Source organism: Jaculus jaculus, chromosome 2 (genome assembly GCF_020740685.1).
Source record: "Jaculus jaculus isolate mJacJac1 chromosome 2, mJacJac1.mat.Y.cur, whole genome shotgun sequence".
NCBI classification, from domain to species: domain Eukaryota; kingdom Metazoa; phylum Chordata; class Mammalia; order Rodentia; family Dipodidae; genus Jaculus; species Jaculus jaculus.
The window spans coordinates 131,588,102-131,607,135 of record NC_059103.1 but is presented as its reverse complement, the minus strand read 5'-3'; the positions used below and the strand labels follow the sequence as shown (position 1 = coordinate 131,607,135).

Below are 19,034 nucleotides of genomic sequence, written 5' to 3'. Positions count from 1 at the left end.
TTCTGGTTTTCAAATATATAAACACTTGAGTGAAGCCATCAGCTAAGAAGTAAAATGGGTATTCTTTAATAATGTTCTTTCTGAAGGTTAGTTTACAGCTGTATCATGTCGCCTTCTTTGAATTTAAATACTGTGGAATAATCAATTGTTGCTTAAATGCACATTCGTAGACTCTAAATTCAATAAAATTCATTTAACCAAATATTTCAGAATTTTTTTCAGAGCAGTCTTACTTATTAATGCATCATGGCTACTAACTATAGAAGGTGTGTTAGTGGGATGTGATAAAATGTAATTAATTTCTTGTCAGGCTTTCTTATGATACTAATGCACATTTATGTACAGAAATTAATTATGCCTTATTTTTCCAAGAACAAAATAAAGATGTGAGATAATTTTCTCATATATTTGATACTGCTTCTGATCAGCCCATTTGAGAAGCCGTTGGCAAAGGTAAAATATGGGTCGCTGATGAACCCCTGACTTCTGTAACCTCCACCAACTTGTAGCTAAGACTTTTTCATGTACTAGGAAGAATGAAATCATTGGCAAAGTTGTGGTATAAAGCAAGCATGACTTTTAAGTTTCATATATGTGCATGGTTTGTAATTTTATAAGGTTTTATTTTGTAACTTTATTTCATAATGTGTTTTCCTGGCTCATGTATCTTAACCATAAGAAGCTTACTTAAAAAGGCAACATTGTATTCTGTACATTTCAGTATTTGTTTACAGTTAAGGAATTTTTACTTGTATTAGCTCTGCCTTTTCAGTTGTGAACAGCCCAAGAAACTGGACTGTACTGTGTGCCAGACTTAGCACTGGCTCCCAGTGGCTCGCTGCTTCCTGTGGGGCTCTGCCCTGTGTCTGGCTGACAGGCCTGTGGTCCTGACTTGACAGCACACTTGAGGCACAAGCACTGCTTTGCTGTTTGACTTCTTGCAGCCCTGCTTTCCATGGGCACGTGAGTGGCAAGGTGAGAACCAGCTGCAGCAGTGTCTTCCTGGAGCTGACCTTACTAACTTCGCGGCCTGGCTCAGCAGCTTGCTGCCTGCGGGGACCCTGAGGAGACTGAGAACAGGATGGTTGCCAGCAGGCCCTGCTTTGTCATCTGGCACTTCCACTCATTTCTCTACAAACTGCCTCTCTGTAACACAGAGCGGCGTCCAGACATGTAAGGAAAATCTCCTTTCTACTTGAAATCTGGTCAGTTTGTATTTGCGCTTTGCTGTACTGCATACAGTGTTTCCTCCTTTCTCAGGGTATTTGCAACTGTGGGTAATTGTGGAAAGCCGATGTAGACACAGCCAGTGATGCTCGGTAGTTATGTCTTAGGGAAGTGGTACTTACTCCTTGGTCCTTTCTGAGTAAGCCCTGGTATAGCTGCTGAAGGCCTCACAAATCCACAACAAATTCTGTGTGGTGTGGGCCATGGAATCATTATTTCTCCTGAAATGCGTTTGGAGCATTTACACCTTGGTGACTCAGGCTGCTTTCCTAAGTTGACAGATGGGCCAAGTACGCCTGATTTTGTGCTCATGTTTGCTAAGATCACCATGCAAATTGCGGACTGCATGAAGCTCAGAGCTGGCTCTCTGCTATTTAAGTCTTCAGAGCTGAGCAGTATATGACATTCGTTAGTGTTTGAATAACATATGCTGGCATTAGTGCCCCTGAAAGAGAGGGGACTCAGGAGTTCCTCACTGCATACTCAAACACTGAAGTGTTTTTCTTTTCTAAAGCCATCTTAATAACTTTTGTTCTTTCAAAAGAAGTGGCATTTTGAAGTTCATTCAGCAAATGGATTGATACTAACAGAGATCTTCAGGTGGTCTTTCCATTCCGTGACAAGCATTTGGATCTGCAGTTTACATGCATGCATACTCAGTCTGTAGATGAGATCCCTGTCTAGATACTGCTTCTGTGTTCAGATTCCCCACCCTCTTCCACTCAGAGCGTTGGTGAGTTGTAGCTTTTCTCTTGCCAACTGTCCCTACTAGTAACATTATAGTTTTGTTAAAGGAAATTGATACATTTTTTTCTGGCATTGGTTTTAAGATCAGACAGGATCCCTAGATCCACAGCTCCTGATCCTGCAGGACTATTCCTTAAATGAACAGCACATGTTTTTGCTGTCTGTAGCCAGTGTTAGGATGTGTGTGATCAGGAAAGAGTACAGTGAACAACTGAGGCTCATAGTGACTCAAAAGTCTACAGGGGCTGTGGAAGTAACTCAAGTTGCCTCAGTGTGAAGGACACCAGCCTACCAATCCTAGAGGAGAAGTGAGAAGCCTGGGAGAGCTTCTCGGATGTCATCATGTTCCCTGTCTGTTGCATGTGATGGAGCTGTGGGTCTGACCACTGGCTTAATCATTCACACACTTTAATTTCATAGAGGACATTTTATTTGGAATATGTGTAATGATAATGTCTTACTGGAAGTTGTCAAAATAAGACTGTGGACAACCTCTTCAAAGGAATTTAAGAATTCAGTCACCAGACCTGTTCACAGTAATCACAGTAAAAGTCACCAGAATCCAGAGTGGCTGGGCATAGTGATGCACATAATGGTGGTGCACATCTTTAATTCCCAATGCTTTGGAGGCTGAGGAAGGAGGATTGCTGTGAGTTGGAGGCCAATCTGAGACTGCATAGTGAATTTCAACTCACTCAGCCTCGGCTAGAGTGAGACCCTATCTTGAAAAACAATCCAAAAGCAAAAAAAAATCACCAGAGCAAGCAGTCAGAGATGGGAGAAAGAAAACATGCTCTTTGCTTTGGTGCATTCTTGTTGACTTTACATTGCAATGTGTCCATGGTGGTGGCTTTCAATTGAGATGTTCTCTAGCAATAAAAACAACTTCCATCCAAATGTATGGCAAGTAACAAAGAGGCTTCTTTTTCTTTTCTTTTCTTTTCTTTTCTTTTCTTTTCTTTTCTTTTCTTTTCTTTTCTTTTCTTTTCTTTTCTTTTCTTTTCTTTTCTTTTCTTTTCTTTTCTTTTCTTTTCCCTCCCTCCCTTCCTTTCTTTCTTTCTTCCTCCTCCTCCTCCTTCTTCTTTTTTTTATTTTTTTGAGGTAGTGTCTCACTCTAGCTCAGACTGTCCTGGAATTCACTATGTGGAAGCCACTCAGGGTGGCCTTGAACTCATGGTGATCTCCTACCTGTGCCTTCCAAGTGGTAGGATTAAAGGCATGCGCCACCACATCCGGCTCCTTTTCTGTTTTAATTGGTGGGATTTTCTCATCACCACTTGTAAACTGCTATAAAGAGCATTGTTCAATCAGTCTCTCTTTTATTTTGATGTCATGATCTTTTCCTCCTATTATGACGGTCTTGTGTTAAGTAATGTCAGGCAAATGTGAGGGCATTACCATGGAATACATGGTAGTTGTTAATAAAAAAAAAAATGGAAAAGAAAAAAAAGGGCATTGTTTTGTCATGAATTTTATTAATTGACAGAATTGTTCCTTTTGCCTCTTGGACATTGGACTTGGTGGTATATAGAGGAGAGGAGAAAAATAAGGTCCAGATGACCACACACATAGCAATAATTTAATCCTGCTCCGGGTGAAGAGCTTGCTGCTCTGACTCTTACAAGTTGGTGGTGAAAAGCTCTTCCATGTTCTTACAACTCCCAAAGTCATTTTATTCCTCTGCTGAGATGATTTTCCCCTTTTTTTTTCCTAGTCAATTCTAGTCTATTCTCTCTTTATAAAATGTCCTGACTCCCATAGAGTTTCTTTTGAGCCAAGGATTCCTCTTTCCGTCACTCACACTTTTTTCAGAGGTGGTGCACACTAATACCCAATCCAGCCCTTCCTTTACATTTGCACTTCCGTGTCTGTTCTATCATTTCTCCTCTCATCACCTCAGATACTCTTATTTGTTCTCTAGCATTCAAAATGTATCAAATTCTGCCTCTGCCTCCTTCAAGTAGAGGGAATTTCCTGGCTCCATTCATTTTTTTCTAACAGGGATAAGGGAGACGCTCACGAGTACCTGGGGCTTGGGTCACCTTTCTCAGTATCTATGCTTCTGCAGGGAAAGCCAATCTCAAGACTGTCTGGGAATAGATAGGACCAAGAGACGCCAGTGGTGTGCACTTTCCTTCCCACACTGCCCTGACTTCTGGAAGCCTGTGTTTTGATATTGCTCTTGTTCTGTCACTTAAGGCATTCCAAAGGGTATAGATTCTTCCTGCCTGTACTCTTTCATTTAGTGTCTGAATATATGTTAATTATCATTTGAATTATTGGTCCAGGGTTTTGATGTTAAAAACTACTGAAAAGATAATGGTCTGCTTTTTAATCTTAGGAAAGGCACCTAAAGTGGGTATTTTGGAGTATTGAGTGCTGTGTTGCTGTTGAGTAAGTTGTCACTTTAACACCTTCTGTCAGAGGTGGGAACATTAAATACCCTCGAAGCTTGCTCTTGTGCCCATGTCCTGAGAAGTTGTGCAGGGTTGCTTAGCGTAGAAATGAACTGGTGTGCGCAGAGGGATATGGCACAGAAAGGAAAATCTTTGGGTGAACTGCTGCCCGTTCAGTTGCAACTGAGAGATTACAACCTTTGAGACTGGGCTAGCTGACCTGCGCTAGGGCAACAAGAAGAATGTCAGCTCTTTTGAAGGTGTCTGAGTGCTCAAGGAGTGTCCTGTTCTTCAAAGTCTGCTTTATTACCCCCTGGATTAACAAATTGGCACCCTACCTGGTATCATGGAGTATAAGAAATGCTGTTGAGTTTGCAACACGGTCTTGTGTTTTGGAAATGGCCATGGGCAGTGTGAAGCGGGTTTGCTGGTTGCCTGCATAGAGACCCCATGGGGCCATGAGGATGAACCGTGGCTTGCAGTGGAGACCCAGTGGAGATGCTGGGACCATGAGATGGCTGCCGAGGAGCTGCCGGCCCCGGTGAAGTTTCCTAACAAGTTTCCCTGCTGATACCAGTCTAGCTTGGCTTGCTGGTGACCAGTGCCTTAGCATTTTAAAATCATTATAGCCCTGCATGGTTCATGTGAGTGAGCGTGAAGCATAGATATTTTTATTTTTCCATCCTATATTTCAATAGAAAAGTCTGGGCCTGCCATGGGAAAGACATTAACAATGCTGAGTACATTTTGATGATGTATATTAATTTATTTTTCCTCTTTTTTTGGTGTGTGTGTGCGTGTGAGTTTGTGTAAAATGTGTGGTATGATTTGTGTCTGGTGTGTGCTGATGCGCACATTCATGTACATGCGTGCATAAGAGGTAGAGGAAAATGTTTCGTGTCTTACTCCATTGCTCTGGCTTGTGAGATGGCGTTTTTCATTGCACCTGGAGTTGTTGGCTTGGGGTCAGGCTGTGTGATTAGTGAGCCCCAGTGATTCTTCACTTACCTCCTGCCGCCCCCCCCCCCCCCAGCACTAGGGTTATGGGTTCTGAGAAATTGAATGCAGGCCTTCTTGGGTACTCAGTTTATGTGAAGGGCTCTTCCTCACTGAGCCATCTCTAAGCTCTCTTAATTTTGTTTACACATTAATACTTCCCATGTACTTAGAAGGATAGGTATTTTATTCTGAATTAAACACATTAGGTATTGATCTTTGACAGCATCTCTGTTATGTAGTCAGTTTTGTCTTCAAAAAAAGTTGTTATAGGGAGGCATTATTTAGGCCTGCTTAAGGGGGCACTTGGACAGGTAGAGTCACTGGTGGTGGTAAGTTAATCACAGCCCTTCCTTCCCTTTTTATCTGTGATGCAGTTGGTGGTATGACTTCTTTACATTTTTTTTCAGAATGGTGATGATGAAATTTCAACTACAATAAATTACTATTCTCAAACAGATTATCTCATTTTATGTGAACAATTGTCTACAAGTAGAGAAAGGACAGGGAATTTAGGAGTGGAGGATAGTATGGTAAATAATAAAGCAAACATGAGAATTATTTTTTTTTTCAAATTGGATGACATTAAAAACCTTATTATTATTAACATATTTTATATGGATACATCATGTGTTAGTGTCCGTTTTTCCCTTAATTCCTGTCCCCATTACTAGAATTAGAAGGCAGTTGAGGTTTTGGGAAGAATGGATTCTATAGTTTACAGTAGGGGTAAGTATCATAGCTTAGGAGCTTTCTTTTGACACCCCACAAACCTTAGATCTTGAGTGACCTCTTGTGAGGCTTATACTCAACAACTACACCTCTCACCCAACATACCTGTGACATGGATTAACACATTATAGAAAGTTGGCCAACATATGAATATAAAATTTATGTGAATGGAACATAGAAAAAAGAAAGAAATTGATTGAGATTCTAAGCATATTCTCCTGAAAGAGGAGTTATATTGATGACCCTGTAATACAGGGTCAGAAAGAAACATTATCAGAACTTATTTGCCATGAGGGGAAGTAGAAATAGTGCAAAGCTTTTAGGGTGAGGAGTTAGAGTGTACTGATACAATGCAATATTACTTGCTTATTAGACTTTGTTAAAGAAAGTGGTAGTAAAAGCATCACTTGTTCAAAGGATGAACTATGAGAATAGGCTGCCCTTTTGTGGATGGCATTGGTGACTGGCCTAGGGAATAATGGTCTAGGGCTTCACATCATCATCTGGGGCCTGAGCATAAGTCCATGCCTATAGAGAAAGGCCACTCCAGTGGTAAAGGCAGTGCTTCCTAAAGGTCTGATGCAAACTGTGATTTTTGACTGAGCATAGGTTGATAATGATGTGTTTGTCTTACAACCAAAGTATAGCTTTCAGTGACACATAAATGATACTTGTGTGTTGAACTGTTTTTCTAATGATGGATTTAAATTTAAGGACCTTAACGTGTTCATGGAAGCAACAACTCCAATTAATTTATAGGTACTTGTTATTGAATTTCCTCAATATTTTGCATTCATAACCTATTTTCATCTTGTAACTACCAACAGAAGGACCTGGTGGGGTAGTCAAGAGGAAAACTAAGGCTAAAGGTATTTTCTGTTTTTCAAATTAGCCTTGAATGAATCAAGCTTGGGCTTGTCTGTGCATGATGTTTTCTGGGTGTGTGTGTAAATACAGCTACCAGTGTTCAATAATAATTGCTTTTTGGTTTTGGGTGTGCCTGTCATGAGTAGTTTGTCAAGACTAAATTTTCTTCCTCAAGCCTATCATTTTAATTGATTTCCTTTCCATGTTATCAAAATTCTCTCATAATCTTTTGACCAGAAAATTATAACACACTGTTTTACACTTGTTGGAAAGTTAATATTAAATTTACATAAAACCTTAATGGTCTGACCTTTTAAATTAACATAAAAAGGATGAATCCAGAGCTGAAGAGATGGCTTTGCACTTAAGGTGCTTGCCTGTGAAGCCTGAGGACCCAGATTAGATTCCCCAGTACCAGCGCAAACCAGATGTACAAGTTGGCATATGTGTTTGGAGTTCATTTGCAGTGGCTAAAGGCCCTGGCATGCCTATTCTGCTTCTCTTTCAAACAAATGTAATATTTTAAACATGAGTGCATCAGTGATTAATTTCATTTCTCCCAAAGCCCAGATGATACTGACTTAGAGCACAGTAAAAGCTACAGGGATCAAACGTACCATGAAACAAATGAAAATTTAGGCTTATACTCCAAACAGTATATTATGTTGGTGCACTAATTTATTGTGTTTGATATTTTAATTCATTCACAATTGCTACATTATCAACCATTATAAGTAGACTAACATTGCAATATGCTTTTATATCTTTTCATGTCAACATTGATGTTCTGTAGGGACAGGGACATGCATGGTTTTATGTTTTAAAAATCTGGTAATCTTTTGTATTTAAATGCTGAGATATTGTTTGTAGATGCTTTGTTTTTTGACAAGTCTGAACATACATTTAGTATGTGATGTGCATAGTTTTGTAATTGTATTTTCATTTTTAGGGTGAGGCAAAATTAATGTTTTAACTTTGTATCCCACTGGAATAATTCCAAAGAGGGAACCAATTTTTTTAATGACTTCTTCTTGTAAGTAATGGTAAAATAAATGGCCAATAGATGATAGTTCTACCTTCTGATCTTTAAAGAAGTTAAACATTAAATGTTTAATTAAAATAATATGATGTAGAATAAGATCCAATAACATTATGCAAGCTCTTTACTCCTCTGTATTGCCATTCTTAAATTTATTTTGCTAATGGCATTATTTCATGAAGTTGTGGAGGTGTTTCTGTCTGAATATTATTCTGTATTTTTACAAGATTTTGACATAGATTTTTCGTAAGAATTGAAGAATCCCCTAGAAAATTCAATTGATAGAGAAAGCATATATGATTTAAAAAAAATTTTTTTTAAATAATTAATTAATTAATTTTAGAGTGACAGGCATAAAGAAAGAGGGAGGGAGAGGGGGGCGGGAGAATGGGCACGCCAGGGCCTCCAGCCACTGCAAACGAACTCCAGACGCATGCGCCCCCTTGTGCATCTGGCTAACGTGAGTTCTGGGGAAACGAGCCTCGAACCGGGGTCCTTAGGATTCACAGGCAAGTGCTTAACTGCTAAGCCATCTCTCCAGCACTCCCCCCTTTTTTTTTTGAGGTATGGTCTCACTCTAGCCTAAGCTAACCTGGAATTCACTATGTAATCTCAGGGTGGCCTCAAACTCAGGGCAGTCCTTCTATCTCTGCCTCCCGAGTGCTGGGATTAAAGGCATGCACCACCATGCCCAGCTGAGCATATGTGATATTTTATGTTGGTTAATCATCTGTCTAGAAGAGACACAATGTAGGTGTGTCTCTTGTGAACACTGCAAATCTCAAGCTCATTTTGAATACCTTTTGTACTATGTGAATTTTAAATGTATTTGGTTAGTAAAAAACAACTTCCACATTTTCGAGAGAGAGATAATTTTCTTTGTTACTCCTTAAATGCGACACTGTATAGTAGATAATTTTTGTAACTTCCTGATGAAAGAAAGAAGTTAAATTTCAAGCTTTTGTTTACTGCTAAATTTCTGTAAAGCAAGTTGCAAGCAGAGTTTCCTGTGAGATTGGAGTTAATTGTGTGTCCCATGTCATTGCTCCCTCTTGTCCCTTGCAATGTGGAATACATGTGCTTTGGCTTGAGTTGCTCTCCACAAATTAGCAGGAAAACATGCTTAAAGGATTGGTAGTTTCATAATGTTGATTCTAAGCAGAAAGATTCTCTTTGTCATAATAAATAAGTGCTACTGATAACATTTTAAAAACGTTTGTATGCATGGACATTGTGTTTTTTTTGTATGTGTGTGCCTGTCTTCCTAGCTCAAAAAAGTGGTGTTCAACTTGTTCCTGCACATTTTGTTTCTCAAAGACTTTAAAAACAACTGTTTAAACTGTTTAAAGGACATGATGCCTTTATCCAAGCTAAAAATATTTTATTGCCTTTGCACAAAAACAAGTTCTGGGAAGTTGTTTTTTCCTTGCCTGTATTCTTCTGTGAAAGTTATGAAGTGTGAGTTAACACCTTGTGTGGAATTACTGCTCCTGGGGACAGACTCACAGTAATAATAATGCATGCTGGCCTGTGTTAACACATGCCAAACTATATTTCAAGCTGAAAAAGTAAGATGCAAAGCCTCCAGAATTTCTTTTACAGCTAATGTTTTACAAAGTTTTGTGTTCCATTTTAGCCAACTTACAACTAACTTTCTGAATAAGCACTCCAGTGGATGGGGTGGGGGGGATGGCTCACAAGACCATATTCTTTTCACTAAGTTGCTTTTCTGTGAATTATGAGGTATCATTGGTAAACCTTTCTTTCCTTTGATTGGAAAACCTGAAAGTTAAAGAGCCCACTAAAGAAGAGCTCAAGCAGGACAGAGAGAAATCTGTGTCAAGGAAGGAAAGTAAAAGTGGAGAGAGAAAAGGGAAGAAGGAAAAGGAGGATGAGAGGAAGGATAAGAAGATCGCTGAGTCAGAGGCATCACGGAAAGCATCTCCTAAGGGTAGAAAAGACAGAGAAAAGGAGAAAGCCGCCACGGATAAAAGTGCTAAATCCATGGGAAATCTGAAAAAATTGAATGAAAAGGATATTTCTAGTAAAGCTTCTCCCAGAGACAAAGATGGCAGGAAGGAAAGAAGCTCTTCCAGGCATGCAAAGGAAAGTAACCAGAAGAGAAAGAACTGAATCCCTGACACAACAGTCCCGGGAGGGGTGACATTCTTGAACCCAGGTTGCTGCTAAAGGGCAAAGAAAATGTACGGTTGCTCTGTTGGGAAGACATTGAACATTAGCCATGGAATGTGTTTACTGGTGCTCAATAAGTAAATCCTTGACATTTCTATATATTCTGTCATGCTTCTAAGTTTAAAGAGATGAAGTTCTTAAAATCTTATAGAATGTAATAACTTCTAGCATTATTAACTTATTGATTATGTTCAGATAAATATGTGTATAATATGAATTGTAATGGTTTCAGTAATGTATGAAGTGTTTTTATTGGAATTAAATGTTCAGATTCTTAAGATATTAAGTAGTATTTCTGTACAGCGACAGAACTCAAGTATACTAAGCTCTCAGTTGGGTAGGAAGCTATCTTCTTTCTCTACTCCTCCTTTATTTTTTTTTTTTCTTCTTTCTTCGTGCTTGCCTGTATCCTTTCTACGCCCCCCCCCCATGCCAACTTTTCCCAGCTCTCCTATTAGAGCCGGAGGCTCAAGTGCCTCTACTCTCCCCGCCCCTCCCTCCCCAGTCTCCCAATATACTCCTTGCTCAGTCTCGCTCCTCCTCCACCTTCTCCTTCATTTTCATCTAGACTACTGCCTAACCTTAGATCCTGCGTCTCTTACTTTCCTGTCTCCTCTTTTGGCCTCCTCAGCCATTCCTCCCTTTTTTTCGCCTGTTCCTTCCCTCTCTCTTCTGGTGACATCCTACCAACATTGTTAACCTCATGCCAAATACTGTTCTTTCAACTCTGTATATAGAATAAAAGTGAGAATTTTATTTAGAAGACCAATTTCAAAATATTTTATTTATCATAGTCTTACAAATTCAGTCATTTTGAAAAGGCTTTAATTATTTCACTTTGAGCTGTACTTTGACAGCACTATTTTCAGTTATTTTGGTTGAGTGGCATATATCTTTCATATTTGATTGTATCATAATGTTTACCGTTTCTAAAGAATCACAGATTTGAGATCAGGATTGAGCCCACCATGATACATTTAATAAAGTGAAAAATCTAATAAGAAATACATTTCTAGAAATGGTGTGTGCTATTTTGTGCATGAGGTTTTAATTCTTTCATTTTGGCTATTGGCTAAAGTATGTAAACTGAGCCAGGACTGATGGAACAAGCCTGTTATCTCGATACTTGGGAGGTGATTGTAAGAAAACCAGGAACTCAAGGTCATCCTTGAGTACATAGGGAGGTCACAGCAAATAAAGTGAATAAAAAACTTAAAGTGACCTTGTAACAATCAAAAGTGCTATCCAGAAGAATTTTTTTTAAATAATTCTTTATATTTCTGTGAAAAGATGGACTAGTGAAATATGTTTCAAATCCAGTATGTATGAACTTAGGTGTAAATATTTTAAAAGTATAATACACCTTTTTGCTAAAAGCCACCAGCTTTTACCACTTACAAACACATAAACATTTAGTTGTGCCAAATTCTAACTCTCATAAGCAAAAATATCAAAAGCAAATTATTGTGGTATGTGGTAGAACATATCACAATATTTCTTGCTTTCTTGGTTAATAAAAACTAAGATCCACATAGAGCCTGTGTTCACTGTCAGGATGTCGCTGTTGTTTTTATGCAGTTCCTTAGCATAGTAATCCTGAAAGGGAGTTTGGTAGCTCCCTCCGTTAGCAAATGAAGGACCCTGCCTTTGGGTGAATAGATCTGTCCATGTCTGTGACAGAGATCTATTTCTTCCTACTTCTGTTTCCAGAGCATTGCCCTTCTGTTTCTTCTCAAATTTATTCTGTTTAGAGAGCCAATCAAACAGGAAAAAAGAAGCCCTCAGCAGGCCCAGATGCTTCTTTTAGTTTTCTGAGTTGGTTCTAGCGGGAGAGTCTTACAGCCTAGTTAGGCGTGGTGACCATTCCTACAGTGATTTTCTTTCTCCATCTGCCTTTCCACCTTCCTCTCTTAAATAAAGACAATATAATTTTACTGGAATGTGCCACACACTTTCATGAAAAATATTAAAAGTGCAAGTTTAAAAAGCATCCCTAGCATAATTTTTATTTAAATTATTCAGATAATACTTTGTTTTTAATCATTAGAATAATTTTATCTAAACTTTGATCGTATTCACAAAGCTTTGGGGAGGAAAGAAGAAAAAAAGAATGAATGAATCAAATCGCAGTTCATGAGCATTCATGAAATATTAAAAGATTTCTTAGATGTATTTTTGGAGGGTAATAGCATTTGAAGACAGTAAACTAAGTTCTTGAGCTGATGTTCAAAGGAAATGGTAGTATTGAAACTTAATGAAATCCTAAGACAGTGTTTACAGGTTTACATTAATCACATTTTCTTGAAACTCACTCATGCCTAGTGCTTAGCATAATGTGCCTTATGTCCACCTATACATTTAAATTCAGAAACCAGGGTAAAATTACCAAATACCCTCACCAAATGTAATAATTTTCTGCAATCCTATGTGAAGGAAAAACAAAATCCTGTAGAGAAAGTAAATTTTTTGCACAGAACTAAAAAAGAAAACTCTAAACCATTTCTTAGTAGAAGGAACTAGCATTGGGATGTGTTTGGAGGTATTATAATTGTACTATGTGGTGGGTTTGTTTCAATCTTACTCTGTCCCCCTGACTGAGGGAAATAAGTCAAATATTTTGGCTGGCATCCCCTCAACTGCAAAGCTCACAATAGCACAAATATATTGTTTTTTTTTTTTTTTAATTATTTTTTTCAAGTAGGGTCCCTATCCCAGGTTGACCTGGTTCTCTATAGTTCCAACCTGGCTTCGATCTCTCAGTGATCCTCCTATCCTTGCCTCCCAACGCCTGTGAGTAAAGGCATGCACTACCCTGCTTGGCTGTATTGGTTTCATTTAGATGTGTTCTCCAGGATCCATGTGTCACATATGTTAAGTCCATTCAAGTTGGCTTTCAGAGACCAAAATATTGAAGGTTTATACCATTGTGAGGTTTAGAGGTACTTATGGGGAATTTGAGTTATGCTGGATTGAAGTTCTCAAACCATGCTCTCTGGGCTCCTGTCTGTGTCTAGACCCTCCAAGAATGTCAGCTTCCTTCTCAAGCAGTCATGGATGAGCAGCGGGATCTTCATGGGGTGAGGAGCCCATGACTGGTGACGCCTGCCCATTACTGTATACACTGATTCACTCTGGGAGAAGGAAAGCTGGTTCTCTGAAAGAAAATTCCCTTTAAAAGGGGAAGCCAACAACTGTGTTTTCACCCTGCTCTTCATATGTACTGAAAGTTGGAAGGATCTGGGGTTTATCTTCTCAACTTCATTACTGTTTTTCCCCTGCTCCAGTACAAAATGTTACGTGAGATGGTCAGAGTGGATGTTGCCGAGTATGAAGCCATGGGAAAGAGATTCCATCCAAACCCTTGGTCTATAATAATTTTAGACAAAGAATCTAGGAGAATATTGGCATAATGATAAATACTATTATTTTGTTTCTAGGAAAATTAAGTTTGTGTTATTCTTAAGCTTTTTTCATTTCCTCCTTCACTGTCTTAACAAGGAAGGTTTTATTCCTAGGAAAATGAAGAGGCAGTATTAACTGGGCTGTTTTTTATGAACATATTTTATTTTCTCATGGTTTTTGGAATTGAACTAAGAACCAAACAGATACTTGGTATTAGTTTATCCCATGTCAATTTTATTATTTTTAATTTGTGATGGGCCCACTAAATTTCCCAGGCTGTCCTTGAACTCATTCTTTTTTTTTTTTTTTATTTTCATTTATTTGTGCGAGAAAGAGAATGGGCACACCAGGGCCTCCAGACACTGCAAATTCCAGATGTATGCCCCACCTTGGGCCTCTCACTTATATGAGTCCTGGGAAACTGAACCTGGGTCCTTTGGCTTTGCAGGCAAGAACCTTAACTACTAAGCCATCTCTCCAGCCCCCATATTTGGTTCTTTTTTTTCTCAATTTTTATTAACATGTTCCATAACCCAGACTGGTGTAGGTCTTGTACCTATCAAATTTGGCCTCAGTCTTCTGAGATTATAGACATTTACCACCATGTTGGGCCTCAAGAAAATCTTAAATTAATCTTAAGTTAATCTTGTTTGGAAGTTCTAGTAGGAGAGGACCAGTCCTCTATTGGAGGAAGGTCATTCTCTTTGCCTGAGAGGGACACACATGGAGTGGTGATAGAGGAAGGGGACACTTTCCTAGCCAGCCAGATCAGCTATGTAAACCCTGGTTATCGGTGGGGTGACATGTCACAACTAGGTTGTTCTCACAGCCAGGAGTGAAAATTATCTGTCTGGAATTCTTCCTCTTCTATTTTTCCAAGGACATAACCACATGACTAGATTTTTATTACTAGTTTGGCACAAATTTTCACACAGAAGTCAACCTCTCTAAAAGCTATAATTTTGCAAGCTGTTCTTAGAAGGTTGTGTTTTATTTGTGATACTTTGTAAACCCCAACATGTCGATCTCTCCCACACATTCACTCACACAACACCACCTTCCTGAGACTTCTCAGCATTCTAGTGGCCAGGTAAAGTCCTGGGGATACAGGTGCTATGGTCCCCATGATGAAATGCTATGATGCATTCAGGGATTGGGGGAAGAAAGAGAAGTAGAGCTGTTGCCATGGCACTAAGACCAGCTATTCCCTCTGCCTAGCATGTGTCCTCCTTGTGAGGCCCAGGCAGGCTGTCGTCTCGGTACCGTGTTCTCCCACCCCCTTGGTGGCTGGACCCTATGCTGCAGTCCCTGTACTCAGCATCTGCTTCATCCCTGGGCTTTGTGGTCTGCTGTGAATCCCCTGGGAGTGGTCAGCGTGTGCTTCCTGGGTCAGGAACTATTTTTGGTCTGTTGACACCATTGAAGACTCATCAGTAACTGCAGTAAGTTGAATGACCTGTGATGATTTTCCTTGGTGTTTATATGTGCAAGGGAATGGGAGATTTTATTTCTGTCAAAAAACATGGTGTGAAAATGAAATTTCACTAGATTTAAGTGATCTCAGTTTTTAAAGCTCTCCTATGGTAAAATGTTTTATCTCACTTACTGGAAGTGAAAGTTCCTACACTATAATGGCCATTCACTCAATGTCGGATCCAAATGCAGCCGGTTGATTCAGGTTCCAGAGCTCATCCACATGGGGCTGTGTCACTTGTCCTTTAAGTGTATGATGATGTAGTGTGTTTTTCACTTTTTTGCAGTCCTTTAGGAGTCTCTGTTGATCCTGAATCTACGTTGTTATGAATTTTTTTTTTGATCCTTTTTATTTACTTGAGAGCAACAGACAGAGAAAGAGGCAGATAGAGAGAGAGAGAGAGAGAGAGGGAGAATGGACGCGACAGGGCCTCCAACCACTGCAAATGAACTCCAGACACGGGCGCCCCCTTGTGCATCTGGCTAACGTGGGTCCTGGGGAATCAATCCTCAAGCCAGGGTCATTAGACTTCACAGGCAAGCGCTTAACCGCTAAGCCATCTCTCCAGCCCTGAATTTTTTTTATATACTTTATTTATTTATTTGAGAGAGAAAGAGGTGGGAAGGAGAGAAAGAGAGAATGGGTGCGCCAGGGCCTCCAGCTACTGAAAACGAGCTCCAGACATATGTGCCACCTATGAATCTGTATTATGTGTGTCTTGGGGAATCGAACTATGGTCCTTTGGCTTTATACTCAAGCACCTTTACTAAGCCATCCCTCCAACCCATGAAAAATTTTTATTTGTGATTAACATTGTCATCTTTTTGAAATTTCTCTGTCCATCTTGGATCATGTAAATATCCTTTGAATAAGAGGCCATTTATTTTCTTGGACTGTTTGTAGTTCCTGGTAGCCTCAGAATTTTCCTTTGTTCTGAGACTGCTATTTATATACTTGAGATCTGCATTCACTGCTTATACAAGCCAGGAACAGGATGAGTGTGGTCATGTGGTATGTGTGTCTTTCTGGAGTGTTACTTCCCAGAACGTCAAGTTTCATGTGCTTGTCAGCCTTTTTCTTGGGATGTATTGGTGCTGTTAGGCTATGTGCATATAAAACAGTTTGTTCTGCACACCCATATTGGAAAAGTAGCTGGAGGGACTTCAGTGGGTAAGACCAAAATTTTCATCATTCTGTACACCATAGGATTAGTAAACTGAAGACTGGTGAGATTAAAAAAAAAAAAAAAAAAAGCTAGCTAGCTTTTTATGAGCTAGGTTTAGGAAATGTGCATAGCACTTATAATTACCAGAGTTTGGATGAGGCAGTTTGCATATGCACTTAAACTTCTGAGTCAACAATTTTGCATCCACATGTTTTATTTCCACAGATTGAGCCAAGCCCAAATATGGATTGAAAATATTTGATAAAAAAGAATTTGCATTGGAACTGAACATATATAGACTTTGTAATCATCATTCCTAAAGCAATGCAGTGTGACAATCCTTTAAATAATGTCTACATTATGTTAGATACTGCAGTTAACCTAGACCTGGCATGAAATATAGCAGAGGAAGTACATGGGTGACTGTGCGTAATTTGCCATTTTACATAAGGGACTTGAGAATCTGCATTTTTGTATCAATGGGGGTCCTGGATCTAATCACCCCTGGATTCTGAGGGACAGTGTGTAGTTCCTGGAAAAAAATGAAACCTTCATATTTACCCTGAGTGACCTGGTGTCTCAAAGACGTTCTGGTGCTCACGCCCTGCCTCACTGCTGCCTTTCAGCTCACACTTAACTGACTCCTGTTGTGGAGTTTAGTGCTTGCTTCTTCCCTAGAGGCTTGACTCCAGCCTTGATATCTATTGTTGCCCTCAGAAATCTGTTGAAATATATTAGGTACGTCCTTAAAATGGAATCAATGAACCCTTTCCTCATTGATGTATTGCGTCTCTCCCCTTTTTCTCATAGCTGGCTCTCCAGCCAACATACTCCCAATGCCATAACTTTATCCCACAAACTGCCTAGTACTTGGTTTCTGTTTTAGATTTTCCCTTTACTGGAAAGTGCATGTCCTGTAAGTCTGTCTACTATCACTGCTAAATATTTAATGGATGAATAAATGCAGTAGGCAATTTAGTAAATGCACAACTATCACATTTATGGGAAGATATACATGATTTCTTCCTCTTTCTGGTCAGATACATTGGATAGCAGTGAATATAAATTATGCCAATAATGGGCCTGTGGTAGTTGTGTCCAGAAGTCAATACTGCTATGAATGATTTACGTACAGACTTCATTCACTTTTTATGTCATCTTGCATTTTTAATTGAAATCAGAGGAACAATTATTATTAAATCCATGGTTTAAAATTTTCCCATCTTGGGCTGGAGAGATGGCTTAGTGGTTAAGTGCTTGCCTGTGAAGCCTAAGGACCCCAGTTTGAGGCTCGATTCTCCAGGACCCACGTTAGCCAGATGCACAAGGGGGCGCACACATCTGGAGTTCATTTGCAGTGGCTAGAAGCCCTGGCATGCCCATTCTCTCTCTCTCTCTCTCTCTCTCTATATATATATATATCTGCCTCTTTCTCTGTCACTCTCAAATAAATAAATAAAAATGAACAAAAAAAAGTCCTGTCTTGTCAGATGAACCTACAAAACTAAAAACAAGGTGTGTTGTTAGGCTGTGGGTACATTTTTCTTCTTCTTCTTTTTTTTTTTTTTTTTTGGTTTTGAGGTTGGGTCTCACTCTAGCCCAGGCTGACCTGGAATTTACTGTGGAGTCTCAGGGTGGCCTCGAACTCATGGCAGTCCTCCTACCTCTGCCTCCCGAGTGCTGGGATTAAAGGCATGTGCCACCACGCCCGGCTTGTGGGTACATTTTTCAAACACATCTGTCCGAAGTGCACTGGCTATACTCAGCAACACAGCTGTGTGGCATCTGCAGTCGTCCCACTCCTCTCGCCATGAGGAGAGGAAGTCAGCCCTAGTTTGAATGTCAGAACTGAACATCTCTGGACTATGTCTTCAAGTCTTAGCAAGACATAGAGTGGGAGGTGGTGCTTTTGCTTCTGGGCATCTTCATGTCTGCAGGAGGCTTGCAACTGGGCATCAGGATCGTGGCCTAAGAGTGAGGCAGGGTTTCTGAGCAAGCGCCCCTTCCTGCAGTTTTGTTAAACTGGGTAATCTTTTTACTCAAGCCAGTGTGACTTGGAGTTTTGTTGTATGTAGCCCAAGGAACTGAAAACTGACACACTTCGTTCATAATGTTGTTTTGAATATTACTCCTTGTCATTTGTACTTCTAATAAACTCATCCAGTGAAAAACCTCTCCTTTGACTTTGAATTCATCTCACATGTTGCTGGTGTTTCTCATTTAATTTGTGTTTATTTCTTACCATCAGTTTTATAAATGAGTCGTCTGGGTGGCAGGCAGTTTGGGGGACAAAGAACATGGAAGCTTGTGAGGCCAGTTCTTCCAGATAAATTTAAAGTTACTGTAGTTTAGAACATGTTTTTGTTAAATTTTACAAGTGTAGAGGAGTCTAGAAAAGGAGATGTTTTTATGTTATCTTTAGCTTCTTTGAGCTTTATAGTATTGTTTATTTTTGTGCTGGTAAGTAACTGACCAGCTATTAGTGAGTTTTCAGTTCAATTATCACTTTGGATAGAAAAACCTGCATAGTATTTTCTCCTGTTATGTGCTTTTCTTTCTGTTTTTCATGTCTTGCCCTTTCAGTTTTAAAGACAATGCCAGGTTGAGTAAAAGGAAGCTCTTTGTGACATTGTCTGACTAAATATTGTTATACCAATCAACTTATAACATGTTGAGCATTGAAATTTCTTTTCCATATACAACAGACTTCTTCAATACAAATGGGATTTTTAGGTAGCTGACTATTATCCACTGGGAAATATTCTCCCTTAGCACACCCATGAAACTGTATGAAAG

At 39.4% G+C, this 19,034-nt stretch overlaps 1 protein-coding gene across 5 annotated transcripts in view; it reads left to right on the top strand.

The window, feature by feature from the left end:
- Positions 1–19,034, top strand: part of Asph (aspartate beta-hydroxylase) — a 226,064-nt gene that overhangs the window by 54,576 nt on the left and 152,454 nt on the right. Inside the window, exons 4-5 of one of the 5 annotated variants that reach the window (XM_045143385.1) lie at positions 6,926–6,967; positions 9,794–10,296. The exons of the other annotated variants lie outside the window; for them this stretch is intronic. Coding sequence (XP_044999320.1) covers positions 6,926–6,967; positions 9,794–10,137 — 386 coding nt within the window. The 3' untranslated portion in view covers positions 10,138–10,296. Of the gene's footprint in view, positions 1–6,925; positions 6,968–9,793; positions 10,297–19,034 lie in introns of those variants that run through there. 5 annotated transcript variants of the gene reach the window in all.